Source organism: Ctenopharyngodon idella, chromosome 18, assembly GCF_019924925.1.
Source record: "Ctenopharyngodon idella isolate HZGC_01 chromosome 18, HZGC01, whole genome shotgun sequence".
NCBI lineage: Eukaryota > Metazoa > Chordata > Actinopteri > Cypriniformes > Xenocyprididae > Ctenopharyngodon > Ctenopharyngodon idella.
The window spans coordinates 35,693,559-35,714,264 of NC_067237.1; the positions used below are offsets into that span (position 1 = coordinate 35,693,559).

A 20,706-nucleotide genomic window follows, 5' to 3' on the forward strand; every position below is an offset into this window, starting at 1 on the left:
CAGTGCTCTTCTTGGGTGCAATTTCAATACATTTTAATTGTTTACTTTGGTTCAAAAAGAATATATGGAAAAAATGACCTATAGTTAGAAGAAAAGATTATTGAAAGGTTATTCAGAATGTATCGATATTCTTGATAAAAGCTTTGACAGGTTAACAAAAAAAAAAACAAAAAAAAAGTTTTTGCCTAGAATGCAACAGGGTCTGGAACACACCCAACAAACACTGAAAATCTGGAGTTTATAAGAGTTTTTAAATACTTCACAAGATAAAAACAAAAAACTCTTTCATTTGTGCTCATTTATTTCAAAATACATAATATGACTATATTACATACCCTTGGCTTTGTAGATCAGTTATCATTGTTGGGTGTGAGGTGTGTGTGAGATCTTCTGAAAATCTGACCTGCTGTAGTTGAAGCTGTCATGTTTGCCTATAGAAATGCACTTATTTCTCAAGATGATCAACCTTTAAAATTACAACGTGTACCTCATCCTCACACAGGATATACCCAAGCCCTTCACCAATCATGAAACTCAGATACATTTAATTTTGCCATTGTTAAAACAGTATTACTGCAATTACTAAAACAATTTTGATCATAATTTAATTTAGTAAATTCAGTTGTTTTACTAATGTTTCCTGCTGATTGTCATGGTGTACTAAACAAGGTAGCTCCACTTCATAGTGGGTGCTCAGAAATTACACTTTCAAGCTGGAAAATACCAGCCATAATATTCATTAAAAAACAAGCATCTCAAGTCATGGCTTAATGAAAACATCTGACTTTTCATATAATAAAAGAAGAGATGTGGAACAATTAAGAACTAGTCAAGTAGTATGAATAAATTGGATCTTTTAATATATAGGGCAAGCAGAATATAACAGTTCCTCTTTAATTCTTCAGCTTCACTTTTTTTTTTTTTTTTTTGAAAATCATGCCCTTGTTGATCTGTCAGTCCCATTCCTCCTCGTCTCTGTCGTGGTTGTCCTCCCACTGAGGTTCACGAAACTGGATGTTAGCCAACATGTCCCTCATGGCCACCATGAGTCTATTCACTTCCTGGTTCAATTCATGGCCGGCACGGGCAACTTCCTGTCTGTCTTCAGGCCTCTGAACATGGAAAAAAAAAAAAATCCTTAGCAGATGCAAATCAGGCTTTGCCTTTTTCACATAATTAATGGAGATGATCATAGTAGTATGGCATAAAAAAAGAAGAGCAAAAAGAGTTCAAAGACTACATGACTTTGAAGATACTGTATTTTTGTGTTAAAAATAAATGTTTGTTGCAGTCTTGATAGAATTTCTTATGATAGGAGAACACATACAACTCTATAAACACACACACAACTCTATAAACACATCTATATATTCTTCTACGTGTGCCACTACAAGAATATACATTTCCTCAAACACATTAACTCAGCAAAGAAAAGAAAAAAAAGAAACATCCCTTTTGAGGATACTGTATTTACAGATCTTTACTGGAAAGGGTTTAAACAATGTTTTTCATGCTTGTTCAAAGAACTACTTATATTCATCAGCAACTGTAAGCTCTTTCAGTAGCTGTGGTCTACTAAAAGCCTCAAAGGCACCATAAACATGTCATAGGCCTGCTGCAGGGAGGCATGAGAACATATGTATGTCCTTAATGAAAGACACCTAAGACAGTGCTACAGGGAGACAGAAAGGACAGCTGATGATCCCTGCAGTGGCAAACCATGTGTAACCATACGTCGCACCAGACGTGTTTGAAAACCTGAAAACCTGCAAAAGCCTTTGTGGAAGAGTGAGGCAACATTTCACAGCAAGAACTGGCAAATCTGGTGCAGCCCATACTTTGCGTTAGTGTCTAAGTGACACTTAGTGCAATGATCTAATTTGAGATGATCTCAAATCAATATCTAGTCTTGTGTATACTCCATTTAGCCAAGGCTACAAAATCAACTCCTTGTTACAAATATGGTAGAACTACCACTAAAGATTGCTTTGTAAATAATCTTCCTGAATTGTTTCAGCTCCTCAGAATATCTGATTGCACAGAAAAACTTGATGTTGCAACAGAAACTATGGACTCTCTCTTTCTAGCACTTTAGACACAGTTGCTCCTTTGTACTTAAAGAAGATTAAGGAGAACAGTCCGACACTGTATAACGAGCAAAAATGCACCCTCAAGAGAGCAGCCTGGAAAATGGAGCGCAGTTGAAAGGATAGTATTTTTACCTACAGAAAGACCTTAAAAACTGCTAGATCTGCTTACTTTTTTACTCTTTTAGAAGAAAACAAACATAACCCTAGGTATTTATTTGATATAGTGGCTAAAGTAACGAAAAATAAAGTATCAACAGGTGCAGACATTTCCCAACAGCACAGCAGTAATGACTTTATAAATTTCTTTACTTAAAAGATTGGCAAAATCAGAGAAAATTATAACCATGCAACTACCTGCTACCATATCGCATCAAACAGTGCACTTTAGACCCCTGAGGAACAATTCCATTCATTCTTTGCTATACTGTAGGAGAGGAAGAATTGTCTAAACTTGTTAAATCATCTAAATCAGAAGTCTTTAATGTTTTTCAGGGCAAGGGCCCCTTAGACAAGAGAGACGTGGAGGTGGGACCCCCCCGATACAAAATGCGTCAAACAGAGCTACATATTAAGCATCTAGCCATATATTAATTTAGACCAAATATATTATGATAGTTATATTATGTTAAGACAGTAGATTAGAACTATACACATTAGAGTTGTTAAAAATTAGATTTATGCATCATAAGCATACTGTAACGATGGGTCGGCAGAGCGGGGATCCATTTGCAAGCTTCATTAAGAACAGTATTTACACAGGTAGACAGGGGCAAAGGCAGGAACATAAACAGGGACAGGCAATGGTCGAGGCAGGCGGCAGACAAACAGTATCGGGTCACAGGCAGAGATCAGGGCAGGCGGCAAACAAACACAGTCCAGTACACAAGCAAGGTTCAGGGCAGGCAGCAGAGAATCACAAAGAATAAACAATCCAACCGGAAACCAGGAGACAGTCCACAAGAAAACGCTCAGTAATGATCACCACAGCAAATCAAGACTTCGCAATGAGGTGGTGTGTGTGTAAGTCCTTTATAGTCCAGGTAGTGTGCTAAGCTGTATGTGGCAACTGGTGATTGGTGTGGAGTGTGCATGTGATTGGCAAGGAGGGTTATGGGAAATGGAGTCCAGGAACTGACAGGAACAGACAGTGATCGTGACATAACGCCCCCCTTCCGGAAGGCGCGTCCTCGCGGCGTAAATGGCACAGATAGGGAGGGGGGGGTGGGTACATTGGAGACCTGTTGGCAGACGGGAACGGGGTCTCCAATGCAGGTCCAGGAACTCGGGCAGCCACGGCGGGTCAGGTGCCACGGGCAGCCACGGCGGGTCAGGTGCCACGGGCAGCCACGGCGGGTCAGGTGCCACAGGCAGCCATGGTGGGTTAGGTTCCAGGGGTAGCCACGGCGGGTCAGGAGTGTCGGGAGGCCACGGCAGGTCAGGTAGCTTGGGCGCCCACGGCAGGTCGGGTGGCTTGGGCAACCACGGCAGGTCGGGTGGCTTGGGCAACCACGGCAGGTCGGGTGGCTTGGGCGACCACGGCAGGTCAGGTGGCTTGGGCGACCAGGGCAGCTCGGCGCCGGCCTCCGTGGCCGTATCAGGAAGAGCGGATTGCTCTGGGACGGCAGCGGGACGGCAGCGGGCTGCTCTGGGACGGCCTCCGGGCCTACAGCGGGCTCTGGGAAGGCCTCCGGGCCTTGAGGGCTGGAGGAAGCCTTCTTCCTCCTCCTCCTCCGTTTGCATGGTTGAGGCGGTGGCTCTGTGCCTACCTCCTCGGTGGGCGCTGCAGCGGGCTCACGGGGTGGAGCGGACTCACTGGCTGGGACGACCCCTATGTTCCCAGACACTGGCGGGGCGGCCATCCTGCCCGTGGGCACTGGCAAAGCGGCCATCTTGTCCATAGCATCCAGAGAGTTTGAGTGCGTAGCAACCGGCGAGCTTGAGTGCGTAGCAACCGGCGAGCTTGAGTGCGTAGCAACCGGCGAGCTTGAGTGCGTCGCAACCGGCGAGCTTGAGAGCGTCGCAACAGACGAGCTTGAGGGCGTTGCAACCGACGAGCTTGAGGGCGTAGCGGCCAGCGGGCTTGAGTGCGAAGCGGCCGGCGGAGGCTTAGGAATGCCAGCCGCTCGTGCTGAAGTCAGCGGTGGATCAGCCACACTGGAACGCAACCCGCACCGCTCCCAAACAGATCCAGAGACGTGATGTAGATCTAGAAGATCAGTGGAGGTGGGACGTGACTCGGGAAGTTTAACTTGGACTTGACTTGGCATTGTAGTAGTGGTGGCCGCCATTTTGTGAGTGTCATCTGGCGCGGCAGCCATTACACGACCAGACGAGGTGTCGCATTCCTCCGCGACACCCACAGTAAAGGGAGAGCCAACATTCAATAAAGCAAACTCCAAAAAATGACTAAGAGAGGAACGAGGTCCCTCACGAATCAATTGTGTCTTAAGTGGCTGATTAACACCCTCACAGAAAAAGTCTATCAGTACACAGTCTGGCAGATCTGAACCATATGCAACATCCAAATATTCTCTGATGTATTCCTCCAACGACCGGGTGCCCTGCTTGAGCCATAATAATAATTGTGCAATGTTCATACCGGGCCAGTGTTCTCCAGGAAAGCCGCTGGATCCATGTGTTGGCGAAGTCTTCTGTAATGATGGGTCGGCAGAGCGGGGATCCATTTGCAAGCTTTATTAAGAACAGTATTTACACAGGTAGACAGGGGCAAAGGCAGGAACATAAACAGGGACAGGCAATGGTCGAGGCAGGCAGCAGACAAACAGTATCGGGTCACAGGCAGAGATCAGGGCAGGCGGCAAACAAACACAGTCCAGTACACAAGCAAGGTTCAGGGCAGGCAGCAGAGAATCACAAAGAATAAACAATCCAACCGGAAACCAGGAGACAGTCCACAAGAAAACGCTCAGTAATGATCACCACAGCAAATCAAGACTTCGCAATGAGGTGGTGTGTGTGTAAGTCCTTTATAGTCCAGGTAGTGTGCTAAGCTGTATGTGGCAACTGGTGATTGGTGTGGAGTGTGCATGTGATTGGCAAGGAGGGTTATGGGAAATGGAGTCCAGGAACTGACAGGAACAGACAGTGATCGTGACACATACATGTTGTGATAAAAATCACAATTCTTTAGTTGTTTACAGTTGTTGTAAATTATTTTAATGGATTCGCAGTCATTTTAATTTTAATTTTACTAGTCAGATGGACAATTAAGCATTTATCTGAACTTTAGCTTAACTTCTTTTTAGTTTACTAAAATTTCACATTTTAATTTTACTGTGATGGACAATTAATCAAATCACTTCACATCTGAAATGAGTACAGTACAGATATAATGTGTAAGCAACGACTCCACCATAACAAGAATAGCAACGTACAGTGAGACATGTAAGATTATTTTCAAGTCATCATTTTTACAAATATTTGGAATGGAATATCAAAATTATATTGATATGAATATTTTTCTATCTATTAGTCTGCATATACATTGTGCGTATCTATTTTTCCATCTTAATATCTCTAAATTAAGACACATGCTCTCAATGTCAAATGCAGAAAAGTTAATTCATGCATTTATGACCTCAAGACTAGATTATTGTAATGCTTTTCTGGGTGGTTGCCCTGCAGGCTTAATAAACATAGTTCAGCTGATCAAAAATGCAGCAATTAAGAGTTCTTACTAGAACCAGGAAGTATGGCCATATTAGCCCGGTTCTTTCAACACTGCACTGGCTCCTTATTAAACATCATATACATTTTGAACATCTTGCGGATTACTTATAATGCCCTGAATGGATTAAGCTACTCAGTACTTGAACGAGCTCCTATCGCCTTCATATCCTCTGTGGTCTCAAAATTCTGGACAGTTGATAATAAGCAGAATATCAAAATCGACTACGGCAGTTGATACTTTTAATATTTAGCACCGAAACTCTGGAACAGTCTTTCTAGTCCTGTTCGAGAGGCAGACACACTCTGTCATTTTATATCTAGAATAAAGAACTAAAATACACAACACACCATCACATTTCTATAGATCAAATCCCTTAAAAGGAGCGTTACGTCAACCACAACCAGGTACACTTCACATAACATCTGATGCACTTTTGTACATCAAAAGAGGAATAGCATCTATGCTAGTATTAGTCTGTCTCATCCTTATTATGAGGTTACTGTAGTCATCCGGATCCGATCTGTATCCAGATCAGATGTACCCAGATCAGATGTACTCTGTACCCAGAGCCGATCACAACGCAGCCCTGAATGTGAGCTACAGAAGCTCACTACAGAATCTAGAAGAGCCATTTTCAAATCTAGAAAAGCCATTTTCATTTGTACTTCCATAAAGAAGTTTGCATCAATGATTGTTATTTTACCATTTATTACTGTAAAGCTGATTTAAGAAACAGTGTATAAAGCACTATTTAAATAAAGGTGACTTGACGAAGCCTCAGTCCACATTCCAGCTACTGTTTATCTGTGCCACAGTGTTACCATTCTCCATTTGTAAAATAAAGCCCCACTGTAGAGTGCATTACCTGTCCTGTCTCTTTGTTGTAACAGAAGTCCAGACCACAACATGGAAGTGGGGTTTCCTAATGCACAACCGGATTCCATCGAGGAATTCGTTCCACCACACGCCGGAACACTGAACCCTATTCTGCATGGCACGCTGCTCCTTCACCATACACAATGTGTAATGCCAGTTGTTTTCTTCTGCAGTGCTCTTCTAGTCCACAAGATGCGTCCGCAACGGTTCCGCATGGAGAAATCCAAGATCGCTTACATCATCTCTTTACTCTTCATGCCCTGCAGTGGGCTAAATCTCTCTGGAATCAGGCCAGCTTTGTGATAAATTCCCTGGACAAATTCATCAAACACTTACGCAAAGTCCTTGATAATCCAGCAAGCAAATGCTTCAGTCAGCAAACAGCTTTACTGTCTTCGTCAAGACAAGCAGTCTGTTACAGATTGCAAATTTTTTGCAGTTTCGCATGCATGCTGCTTGCCCGCTTGATCACAGCCTACCGGCAGGGCTTGAAACCGTCCCACCAGTTGCATCTCGCCACCTACAATGACATCATGGGCCTAGAGAAATTTATCCAACTATCCATCCACGTTTCTCACAGACTGAAATCCTGCTCACCTTTACAAGGGCCCTGGTCCTGGAATAAGATTTCTACTCCCACATAATGAAAAATTATTTCTCATGCCTCCTACAAGAGACTAAAGTTTATGTATCCACTGATAGGTCTATTTTAGTCCCATCCACAACAAATCCTTTAAGTTAACGGTATTCAGAACAGAACAAGAATGAAAAAGACGCTATAAATTATATATTAAACTATAAAACAAATTAGTGGCATTCATTATAAACAACATAAGTCAAGCCAAAATTATTATTTTTTTTTTTTAGGCTAAAGCTTAACTGATGGGCTTACCTCTCTCAATTCAAATCTGTTTCTATATTTGCATGTAACATTTTGGTTGCTAAATTATTATTCATTATGTAAACAATTAAGGCTTTGTACTTCACTCGTGTTCCAATATCCACGTAAAACAGCATCCTTCACATGCGCAAAAATGTGTGTGGTTGGGTGCTGGGCATGCTGATTTACAACGGAACATTTAAATTGAGCAGTGTAACTTATGTTTGGTTGACTGCATTTTAGTTTGATGATGAATGGCTGAAATGTCAAATTAGAAACGCTAGAAATGATGTTGTTTGTGTGCGCAAGGCGCCTGTGCAATCACTTGGATTTAATAAAATAAAGATATAAAGAAAACGGGCGTTAGATGCATTAGAGTGTCACAAAAATGAGCATCACAGTTTTTTTTTTTTCCTTTTTAATCTGTTAATTATTTAAATGAAATATATGCTGTGTAGTACTAATTAATTTTAATTTAAATAACCTTTTATATAGCCTACTTAATTTTATTCTGTTTTTCTCAGAAGTGCTGCAGGTGCGTGATGTGACGATGTGTGAATCCTCATGAAACACCCATCTATTCTAATTTGATTTAATTTTAATTTGACATTCTAATCTTAACAGTTTATGATAGACTAATGAACTTCGGTAGTTTGTCAGGAAAATAATCTAAATGATCAAAATGCTCATTACAATTTTCCACCAGATTTACTATGCTGCACACAAGTTCACGCTAACTCAAAAACTTGCGTACACAAGATGAGACCTGACGTGAATTTTTATCGTAGCCACCGCTCACGTCCATATTGATAAATGCCAAGTTTTGCATGGAAACAGCCATATGCACAGTTTTCTGTCGTACATTTGTTTCATAAATGAGGCCCATTGTCTGGACTCATTGATAGTACTGCTATTTAACCACAGACTCTTCTATTTTCGTAAAAACTTCCATAAGAAACCTGTTGTTTCCTGCCGGTGATCTCTGAGAGTGTGTGCTTCTCCTAATCTGTTCCTCATTGTCTGCTTCATCATCATTGCTACTCAAATTAAGACATCACTAACAGGTAAATTAAATATAATGAATATATAAGATAATATAAGGCATATTTTTAGTGAAATGCTATAGTTCTTTGCTCTAGTGAACTAACATGGAGTGTGGATTGCCTGTGACTGATGAATACATGTACCGTTACATCTGTAATAAATATTATATAAATATATTATTTATTATATTATATTTTATATAGAGCTATGTAGTTAGTTTCATCCTGAAAACGCTCACCAAACATGTAAGGCTGCACTCCACAGCTGGTTATTTCTGACATTGGCTGGGTGAGATTCACCTGTTTTGTTGACAAGAGTATGCAAAGCTCTTGTAAAGGATTCCGCCCAGGGGGGCAGGGAGCCGCAGCTCATTTGCATTTAAAGGGACACACACAAAAACAGCGCATTTTTGCTCACCCCCAAATAGGGGCAAATTTGACATGCTACAATAAATGATCTGGGGACAAATAAATAAATTCAGAGACACATTCTGGGGACACCAGAGATTTATTACATCTTGTGAAAAGAGGCCATAATATGTCCCCTTTAAGCACTAAGAAGTAAACAGTATGCACTCTTGCATAGGTCATTTTTTTTGCAGGGCTGATCAAAACTATATTATATATATATATATATATATATATATATATATGTTTATTTTTAAAAAGAAGCAAACTGTGTGCGGCACATTCACTCACCTGCAGGTTGAAGTTTGGTAGCAGTGAACGGAAAAACAAAGATAATGTGCTTTCATTTGAGGCCCCCATGTTCTGCCTGAAAACACATTTTAATACATCAAAATTAATTTTTTTAATAAATTTGCAAAGTTATAAATCTAGTTGTTGCTTTGTCATTATGGGGTATGGAGTGTATATTGATCTACAGTAGGCATGGGCCGGTTGTAATGTAATTATATAAATATATAGTCTGACGTGCTGCTTAGAGTAAAACAAGATACCAGTTTTCCTTCTTTTTTTCTTTAGCTGATCACATGCTTTTCTCACTTTAGTGACTGCATTTTTCATTAATTAAAAGTTTATTTTCTTTTATTCACTTTGCAACATTTTGTACAAAATAAAACCATTTCAAAACAAATTTCATGGTTAAACATTAAAGCACATTAGTGTGATAAACAGTCAGTTTTTTCATTTTATTTAATATGGACAAAATTATCCAAAATAACTTTTTTTTTACACAAAAACTAATGTAAGCTCAGATAAATAAGGCCTATGTTGGTCAATTCCAAAAAGAAATATAAAACCTGTCCTAATTGAAAGAAAACAAGTTGACAAAAAGATTAAATCCAGTATATGGTGATGATGTAGCATGAGAGATTCATAAGTAACTTTTTTGTAGGCTGGTCATTTTCGCCTGGGAACATCACAAGTGTTACAATGTGGGAAAAAAAAAACACACGAAAAATTACAAAAAATGTTTGGGAAGTTGTTAGACTCGGTGAGTAAGTCAGCAAATTGTAGTCCAATGCAGTAATATTAACTAGCATTTTCGAAGACGGAACTATCCTTTCCGGGTCAAAATGACCCGAACACAACATGAGGGTTAAGAAGAATTAAAATTATTTTATTTATTTAACCTGACATACATGTTTACTACTGTTCCAAATATTCTGTATGTTGCTGAAAAATAAAATATATTGTGTTCAATTGAAAAAAAGTAGTTTTTTACCCAGACATTTAAAAATAACACATTTTAAAGACGTTATCACAATCCCATGAAGCCGTGATATTTTTGTTTAAGGTTATCATATTGTCAAAATCTCATACCGGCCCATGTCTAATTTACAGTGCATTCAGAAAGTATTCAGACCCTTTTTCACATGTCTAGTGCAGGGATAGGCAACGTCAGTCCTGGAGAGGCGCTGTTCTGCAGAGTTTAGCTCCAACCCTAATCAAACACACCTGAACAAGCTAATCAATGTCTTCAGGATTACTAAAGCTACAGGCAGGTGAGTTTTTTTTTTTTTTCCCAGGATTGGAGCTAAACTCTCAAGGACCAACGTTGCCTACCCCTGGTCTAGTGATTAACAGCCAATAACAAATCAGTAATTCAAAAATTTTCTCTCTTAAAAAGTAAATGAGTGCAAATGATTTAAGTCTGTCAATTTAAATAAGCTAACTGATGTTCAATCAATAAGCTAATTTATTCAATCAGTCTGCAATTTTTCTACACCACTGGTCCTAATTGGAGGCTTCCATAGACATTTAGTTTATTTGTAGGATGATTTTTCAAATATGTTTAATAGATCAAGCCCAAATATTTGGCAGTGCATAGATTGTACATTAATGCTGCTCATTTATAATCTAACAATAATATAAAAAATAATAATTAAAATGTTGTTCATTCATACAGGTTATGAACCCATGCATATTTGTTCATCAAAACACTATTATAAGCCCTGTGTCATGTAAGGTGGAGAACTTGAGGACATCTGGGTGGTACCTTTCTGGTCTGGTGTAAGACACAATGGAGTCCATAGGAGGGAGAGGGTCAAAACCCATTCCTGGCTGTGTGGTCACTTCCTGTAAGAGAAGGGGGGGGGGGGGGGGGGGGGGGGGGGTGTTATTCAACCGTTCAACAACAGATTGAACAAAAATTACATATTGGATTTAAAACCCATTTTGCCACAGATGTTTCTAGACAGATTTTATCTGATAATGTCATTTATCAGTTTCATGTTCAAGACTACCATGGCCAGAAAATGGCTGGCACGTTTTGCTGGATTTTCTTCACATAGCAGCAAAAATCGACTTAAAATACTCTGTCATTTTTTGTCATACAGACAAAAATAATACATCAATTGAATCTACAGAAAATCTACTCTTATTTACTTTTATCAAAACGAAAAAACTGCATCAAGTTTAGTCAGATTTATGTACTTTTCATTGCTTTGATACGAGGTGAGGAATAATGCTGGAAGAAATCACCTCAAAAGAAGAGTTTCAGTTCAACTGGTTTCAGTTCCATTTTGAGGATCAAGCCGAGGACTGTGAATGGCAAGTTCTGTATTCTCAAATCCTTTATTCTAACTGTGATATAGACTAGTGTCTGTGAATATTAAACTGCAAAAAATATGAATTATGCATGTTCTGTGTGTCTCTGTATGAATGGCGCAGATGCTTACATTTGTATACATGCCATATTGGCTTTTCCCAAACTATATTGATATACTGAGATGAGTGAAATCGACTGAAATATGTAATAAATACTAAAATAAAATGTGTTAGCAACGTATTAAATTGCAAATTAATTAGCCACTATGTGAACCAGCATGCTCACAGAGGGTTTTTTCTTTTAGCTCACAGATTTGAGAATCATAGTGACCAGACATTGGCCCACATCGGACATTCTGAATGAAAATGATGGTGAGATCACTTACTGGAAGCAGGAAAGTTTTTTTTTTTTTTTTCTCTCTCCAGTGCATAGAAACTCCAAACACCATGGAATGCCAGGTAAGTGATGTTCACTTATATCTTTGAACAGGATTTATTTCCAGGTGAAACTGTATACTCAAAATGTGCACATGCCCTCATTTATTCAAAATGTGTCTCCTTTATATTGTTAACTATATTCTAAATAAACTACAAAAACTACTTTGTTCTCAGATTCTTTAGTTCTCTCTCACATAGCCTAACTGACTGAAAGGCTCATTATGCAGGTCACTGTCTCCTCGGGTGTGAATCACAGCATTATTCAGGATTATTCACGCCTCCACGCATACTGTCTATTAAAACAAAAAAAGTTTCTTACAAAATTTAAATCAATATATTGTTTTATGTGAATGAGTAGGCATGATGATTTTCACATCATTTTGAAGCAAAAACTCTAGGAAAAAAATGTGTCTTGTGGACACATTTAGTATTTGTTTTGTGGCCTTATTTCAGTGACTTAATTTTTTAGTATTTTCAATAACCTTGCATGAACGGATACACTGTCAATACACTGTAATGACACTTTTGCCATTAATATGTTTATAGTTGCTACATATTAATGGCAAAAGTGTCATTACAGTGTATTCAGCACAAACTAGGCTACCATAGTATGTGAGCAACATGTATGTACATGTTTGTATTTTTGAGACAATAACGGTTATGCATGGTTATTGAAAAAACAAAAAAATTAAGTCACTGAAATAAGGCCACAAAACAAATACTAAATGAAAAAAGCACAAATGTCAGGCCATGTCAAAACTTGACAACTTGACCAATTAATTGAGATTTCAGTTATTTCACCTTTGTTCTTCTAAGTTCGCTTGCAGGAAAATCGTTGTCATAGTTTTTAAGTATGTTAAGTGTCCAAAAATGTCTCTTAACGTTTTTTTTTCTTTGGAATAGCAATACTTGTTTGGCAGATCAGACAAACGCATTTAGAAAGTGAGAAAAAAAAAAAAAAAGTCTTCCTCCCACTCCGCATGGAAATGGTAAGTTTTTGGCTTTTTACATTTTGAAATTAAACTCTGTTTAGTTGGTAGATCTCATTGAGTTGATCATTTTAAAAGTAGCTCATCATGCAAAAAGCCTTTAAGCCTAATTCCTAGTCAAATTAGAATGATTTCTTAGGTTTTATACATCATTTATGATTGCATTTTCTATAGATATGGTCAGACGTGCAGTCTACCAATAACATTAGAGCAACAGCACTAGGAACGCCCACAAGCGACTTCACAGTACAGAGTCTAGCGTCATGCAGCGAAAAAGTCACTGGCGGTGTGAACGGGGCTTAAGCCTTCATCCTTTCCCTCATTCTAACATGCCCCTGAGTACCATGCTACACTTTTGAGGTGTTTCAGAAACTTCCTATACAACTGAATGGGATTAAGCTGTCCCCAGAGGTGCAAGCTTTGAAGTTGAAGTGATTGTCTTAAATACTATTGCAACAGCAAGTACTGTACTGTATCTTGGCTGCTGGGACACCCCATCTCAGTTTTGATTCTTGCAAATGATTGCAGCAAATTGACACCCTACTCCATTGGACCCTTTGCTATGGTGTGTATCTTCCACTGTTCAGACACAAACTTGCAGTGAACTTCTTCAGATTTGACTCTTCAAAAGACTGTGTTGGAGTGGTTCACATATGGCCAGGACTTATTGATTTTTAAAAACTTCTATAACTTATATATATATATATATATATATATATATATATATATATATATACACACACACACACACTCACATTCTATATCAATGCATATTTAGTTTAATGTTGGTTTAATTGTAACAATTTTTTTTCATTTATTTTTTTCTTAAATGAAATTTCTTTCACAAAGATTCCAGTCCCTGGTGACAAATGCAATTGTTGTTCTTGTCATGGTTTTTGTGAATGCACCTTTAAAAACTTGTCCAGACTTTACTAGCTCATGTAAATCTGACTTTTGTTAATGTTGAAAAAATAAATCTTGAGTAATATACATTTTTTAAAACTAAGTAAATGAAAATGTCACAAAAAAAAAATAAAAAAATAAAATAAAATATACTTACTTAAATATATTTACTTAATATTTTACTAAAAGCAAGGTTCCTATCTAAAAAAAAAAAAAAAAAAAACTGACTTTACTTAATTGCTTTAAATAAATAAAATAATTAATTTAGTAATATTTACTTAATTTCTTTATTTATGTTAGTTTCAATAGTAGGTAGATTTTACTTGATAATGACAAGTGAGTTGTACTTGATATTAGAGCAGTAAAATTTACTACTGCTTGTGCAAATTGTTACAAGGATTTTATTAAAGGTGGGGTAAGCCATATTTCAAAAACACTGTTTGGAAGTTAGTCGGACCGATACCAACAACAAACATTAGGGGGCGTATGACGGTCGAGGAGAGAGAACGAGCAAGAGGAAGATTTGAAGAAAGACTGCAGAAAGAGAGGTGAGACACGATACAAAAGAGCTTAAAAGAATATCACTGGAATGAAGATTTATGACTGGGCAAGCACTTTAGGACCCGCGTTAATATTAAAAAAGATTTCCAGTGCTGGAGAGAGCTACATTTACTTAATTGCTTTAAATAAATATAATAACTAATATTTACTTCATTTCTTTATGTATGTTAGTTTTAATAGTAGGCAGATTTTCCTTGATAATGACAAATGAGTTTTACTTGATATTAGAGCAGTAAAATTTACTTAAAATATGCTTGTACAAATTGTTACTAGGATTTTTTATTAAAGGTGGGGTAAGCCATATTTCAAAAACACTGTTTGGAAGTTAGTCAGACCAATACCAACAACAAATATTAGGGGGTGTATGACGGTCGAGGAGAGAGAACAAGCAAGAGGGAGATTTGAAGAAAGACTGCAGAAAGATGAGAGAGATGAGACACTATACAAAAGAGCTTAAAAGAATATCACTGGAATGAAGGTTTATGACTGGGCAAGCACTTTAGGACCCACGCTAATATTAGAAAAGCTTTCCAGCGCTGGAGAGAGCTAAGCGGGAAAACCTGAAAACAGACACGGAGGCTGCTTTGATTCTGCTCCACAATTGAGTAACACTGGTTTTGAGTGTCATTGATTGTCTGGAGCTGCTGTGCTGTTGACGACTATTTACTCTTGTGTACTGCACGTTCATTTTTTGTGCTTCCTTGTTGTTCGTTCATCATCTGCGCTTTATTTTTTCCGTGAAGCATTATTTTGTTGCGCGTCAGCTGTGATAAACAGACACTCTCGCATTGCGTGTGTAACAGAGGCCAGCTAGTGAGAGCTGTGCCGGCAAACCACTACACATTGACGACCGCGAGAGAATGCGGTATTTAGAGTCATTGTTAGTGCACTGCCAGCAGGGATCGACCCTTCGGAGAAGGGTGGCGTAACGACTGAGAAAAAAAAAAAAAATCAGACAATTATTTGTATATTTAACAAATAATTGTTTAAAACTCACTTTGGGGTCTGTCCCCCATCCCCCAAGAAGAGCAGTCTGTACAGGGGGCCTCAGTTACAAGTTTTATTGCACCAAAGTATGTGGGTTGCCACATGGAAGAGCAGAGACAAAGAGACACATAGTCCTCAAAACAGACTTTCCTGCATTAATTTATAGATGAACTGATCTATAAATGAACATGCATCCCATGATATTATTATAACTGTCTTGCAAACTGTTACGTGCATGATATCTGTTTTATGCATATTTTATGATAAGAACCAATGGTTAACGTAAACCAACCTATGCCAAGTTTGGTGTCTAGGAGTTTGTATTTTGAAGATTTAAATGATTGTGTATATGATATATTGATTCCTGTGCAACATATCAGTATTACAAGAATCTTTAATAGTTTCTTCAAAACAACTCAGTTTAATCACGCTCAAAGACAAGAGCCAACTTCCCCCAAAAAGGAAGTTCCCGCTACAGACATTCCACTTTGCTCATTGGTCAGGTCCACCCGAAGAGGTCTGGCTCCTTCCAGACCTTAAGAGGAGACGCACAACTCCGCCTCTGTCTCTTGCTTCTTTTGGACGGACTGAAGAGACCCCCTTTGCTGCAGGCCTCTTCAGGCCAAGGCCTGTGGGCCTGTAGTCCTAAATCTGCACCCCAGCCATGTGCTCATCTTTCCTACTACAAGAGTCAAATTAACAGCTTAAGTTGTTTCATATTTCTTCTTCCAACGCAGAAGATATTGATTACGACTTCGGACCAAACCATCAAGGATTTCTCCTCAGCCTGCAGACCCGATGCTCCTCAACAGAGTAAAGGCATTGTGCAAGTATTGTAGATTTGAACACTAAACAGTGATTCAGTACTAATTTGTGAACCAACTTTGTTAGCAAAGGTGCTTTATTACTGAGAAAAACTGATGGTCTTTTCCAGATTGTTTTTGACTTTTTCCCACAGCTCCATTTTCTGTCCCACTTCCGGTTCAACTCTATCATTGCTCATTTTTACCTATGTGTGTGACCTGCGTGTATGTTATGTGTTTGTTAGTTTAGTTATGTGTTAGTGATTTAGTTAATAAAACTTGTGCACAATACATATTTGATTCTCTGTCTGTTTGACTCTCTGTCTGCAGTAGATTTTGCCTCTTAAATGATCAGATCTTATTACTTGCTCTATAAATGTTTATTACAAAGCACTGGAGATGCTAAGAAAGAATTATGTTTCTGTGGCCATGAAAAATACCATTCTCTTAGAATTAATTAATAATCAATACTGAGTGTTCACAGGATGAACTGATTTATTGATTGTTAACTTAATGTAGCTACATCAAGTTAATCTGATTAACTGATTCAAATATTCATAATTAATAATCATAATGAGTTATGGATAATTATTAATATCCCCCTTTGAGTTAATTCGCTACAGTGGTTAGGATTGGACGGTGAGTTTTGGAGGTAGCGCAATAAAGAGAGCGGTGTGTTTGTTTGGGTTGATTTCAAATATCAACAATGTCCAACAGCGTTTTTGAAATACGGCTTACCCCACCTTTAAGTAAAAAGAATTTGACATAAGAATTTAAGAGGGTAAGTAACAGTCAGGCACTGCTTACCAAATGTCTTTGATTAACTGATCACCAGCAAGTGTGATAACCTCTATAAACGCTGAAGTTCTGGCAGTGTGAGTGTCTGGAGCCTTCAGGTTAACACAATGCCAAGGAGGAAAGACATCAGCAATGATCTTAGAGAAGCAATTGTTGCTGCCATCAATACGGGAACAGTTACAATGCCATTTCAAAACAATTTGAAGTTCATCATTTACAGTGAGGAAGATTATTCACAAGTGGAAAACATTCAAAACAGACACCAATCTTGCCATGAGTGGAAGTCCCAGCAAATTCACCCCAAGATCAGACTGTGTAATGCTCAGAGAAACTGCAGACAACTCAAGAGCTACACCTCAGACTCTACAGGCCTCAGTTAACATGTTAAATGATAAAGTTCAAGACAGTACAATTAGAAAATGACGGGTCAAGTATGGCATGTTTGGAATGGTTTCTTCTCTCTAAAAAAACATGGCAGCACAGCTTAGGTTTGCAAGTTGCTTCTGAACAAACCACAAGACTTCTGGAACAAAGTCCTTTGGACAGATAAGACCAAATTGGAGATGTTTGGCCATAATGGCGCCAAGTTTGGTGAAAAAAAACAAAAGAGCATATCAGCACAAACACCTCATACCAAAAGTCAAGCATGCGGGTATAGGGCTGATGATTTTAGGCTTGTTTTGTAGCAATGGGCCCAAGGCATCTTGCAGTCATTGAGTCGACCATGAACTCCTGTTTAATAAAGGTATCCGGGACCAAGAATAAACGCAGCTCCTTTAAGCTTTCGTTCCGTTATCCACTGGGCCGTGCTGCGTAGTTCAAATTAAACTAGTGAAACATCTGAAAACAGCGCTATTTTGTTCTGTATTTGTTGTTACTGACCGAGAAACAACTTCAGATGATTCAGTGACATAGTGGTCCGAACGAATCCAAATCGTTTCAGATCATTATGCAAGCGCGTTTAGCCAATTCACGGAAAAGAATGAATCGAGCCAAAAAAAAAAAATTAATTCACGAATGATTGGAATTGCTGGTTCAGTCAACAGAAATATGGAACACACATAATAACTGCTGAAATATTCATACAGAAAACGTTTCTCAGGTCAGTTGGAGGAGTGTGCATGGTACAAACAGTGCGTATATACAGTGGGGATCGAAAGTTTGGGCACCCCAGGTAAAAATTTGTATTAATGTGCATAAAGAAGCCAAGAAAAGATGGAAAAATCTCCAAAAGGCATCAAATTACAGATTAGACATTCTTATAATATGTCAAAAAAAAGTTAGATTTTATTTCCATCATTTACACTTTCAATATAACAGAAAACAAAAAAATGGCGTCTGCAAAAGTTTGGGCACCCTGCAGAGTTTATAGCATTCACCGCCCCCTTTGGAAAGCTGAGACCTGGCAGTGTCATGGATTGTTCTCAATTATCGTCTGGAAAGACCAGGTGATGTCAATCTCAAAGGTTTTAAATGCCCAGACTCATCTGACCTTGCCCCAACAATCAGCACCATGGGTTCTTCTAAGCAGTGGTCTAGAAAACTGAAACTGAAAATAGTTGACGCTCACAAAACAGGAGAAGGCTATAAGAAGATAGCAAAGCGTTTTCAGATGCCAATATCCTCTGTTCAGAATGTAATTAAGAAATGGCAGTCATCAGGAACAGTGGAAGTTAAAGCAAGATCTGGAAGACCAAGAAAAATATCAGACAGAACAGCTCGCAGGATTGTGAGAAAAGCAAGTCAAAACCCACGTTTGACTGCACGATCCCTCCAGAAAGATCTGGCAGACACTGGAGTTGTGGTACACTATTCCACTATAAAGAGATACTTGTACAAATATGGTCTTCATGGAAGAGTCATCAGAAGAAAACCTCTTCTACGTCCTCACCACAAAAATCAGCGTTTGAAGTTTGCAAATGAACATATAGACAAGCCTGATGCATTTTGGAAACAAGTTCTGTGGACCGATGAGGTTAAAATAGAACTTTTTGGCCGGAATGAGCAAAGGTACGTTTGGAGAAGAAAGGGCACAGAATTTAATGAAAAGAACCTCTGTCCAACTGTTAAGCATGGGGGTGGATCAATCATGCTTTGGGGTTGTATTGCAGCCAGTGGCACAGGGAACATTTCACGAGTAGAAGGAAAAATGGATTCAATAAAATTTCAGCAAATTTTGGACGCTAACTTGATGCCATCTGTGAAAAAGCTGAAGTTAAAGAGGATGGCTTCTACAAATGGACAATGATCCTAAACACACCTCAAAATCCGCAGTGGATTACAACAAGAGGCGTAAACTGAAGGTTTTGCCATGGCCTTCACAATCTCCTGACCTCAACATAATTGAAAATCTATGGATAGACCTTAAAAGAGCAGTGCGTGACAGACAGCCCAGAAATCTCAAAGAACTGGAAGACTTTTGTAAGGAAGAATGGGTGAAGATACCTCAAAAAGAATTGAAAGACTCTTGGCTGGCTCCAAAAAGCGTTTACAAGCTGTGATACTTGCCAAAGGGGGGCAGTACAAGGTATTAACTCTGCAGGGTGCCCAAACTTTTGCAGACGCCATTTTTTTGTTTTCTGTTATTTTGAAAGTGTAAATGATGGAAATAAAATCTAACTTTTTTGACATATTATAAGAATGTCTAATCTGTAATTTGATGCCTTTTGGAGATTTTTCCATCTTTTCTTGGCTTCTTTATGCACATTAATACAAATTTTTACCTGGGGTGCCCAAACTTTCGATCCCCACTGTAGCTGTACAGCTGCAGGTGCCACTGCGGCCACGTATCTAACCAAATTTAGCCGCACCGCTAGGAAAAGAGGAGGGGGGAGGTTTGGGTACCATCGAGCCAGATGAAGATGATTGGCAGGCCACCCGTTGAATAGCCCTGCTGTACATGCTACCCTTGGTTAACAATTAATCCTGGGCATTCATAAGCTGATGTTTCACAATGTACATACCTAAACCCCGGGTTAATGTTCTTATTTGCATATTTGCGGTGTCAGTGTCATTAATTGGATAAACGCAGCGCGCGACCTGTTTACATAGCTCGCATCCCCGTATTGCCGATTGTACTATCGAGTTTATACTGAATGGACATTTCGGACTATAAAGGTAAGAATGAAACGGTCTCTTCACTCAAACTGCCGCGTTTTCTGTCAGCATTTGACATTTTTTCTTACAATTTTACTGTTCATACAATGCGCAGTGTTTCTGTGACTGTTCAAAGCGCAAATATAAGTACGCAAATGGTTGTATGTTGGTAGCATCTAGCTGTAACATTCTAACACTGCATCGTTTCACACTGTACAAGTTTGGCACCGCAATGCTGGGTTAACACTGCAAAAGTGGTGCTTCATAACCCCGGATAAAAAGCGCTGGTAACCCTGCTTCTAAATTACAAGTGTGAAATGTTCCTTTACCCGGGGTTAAAAGCAGTGTTTAGAACGACGATAACCCGGGGTTAAGCGCAGTGTGAAAAGCCCTTATGATACCAATCTTTCATTTGAAAGCCACATTTCTAGCACCTGCAAAACCACATTCTTCCATATTAAAAATCTAATCTATGACATGTGCCCTCAATGACAAATGCACAACACTTAGTTCATGCGTTCATGACCTCAAGGCTAGAT

The 20,706-nt window shown here is 38.9% G+C and overlaps 1 protein-coding gene across 5 annotated transcripts in view; it reads right to left on the bottom strand.

The window, feature by feature from the left end:
* Positions 1-280: 280 nt before the first annotated feature.
* The window catches only part of tcf25 (transcription factor 25 (basic helix-loop-helix)), a 171,313-nt gene continuing 150,887 nt past the window's right edge, over positions 281-20,706 (bottom strand). For 4 of the 5 annotated variants that reach the window (XM_051871405.1, XM_051871404.1, XM_051871403.1 and 1 more), the window contains exons 16-18: positions 11,042-11,121; positions 9,280-9,355; positions 281-1,112 (exon numbers count right to left, since the gene is read on the bottom strand). In XM_051871405.1, coding sequence (XP_051727365.1) covers positions 954-1,112; positions 9,280-9,355; positions 11,042-11,121 — 315 coding nt within the window. In that variant the 3' untranslated portion in view covers positions 281-953. Of the gene's footprint in view, positions 1,113-9,279; positions 9,356-11,041; positions 11,122-20,706 lie in introns of those variants that run through there. The other variant, XR_007926298.1, reaches the window with a different exon arrangement.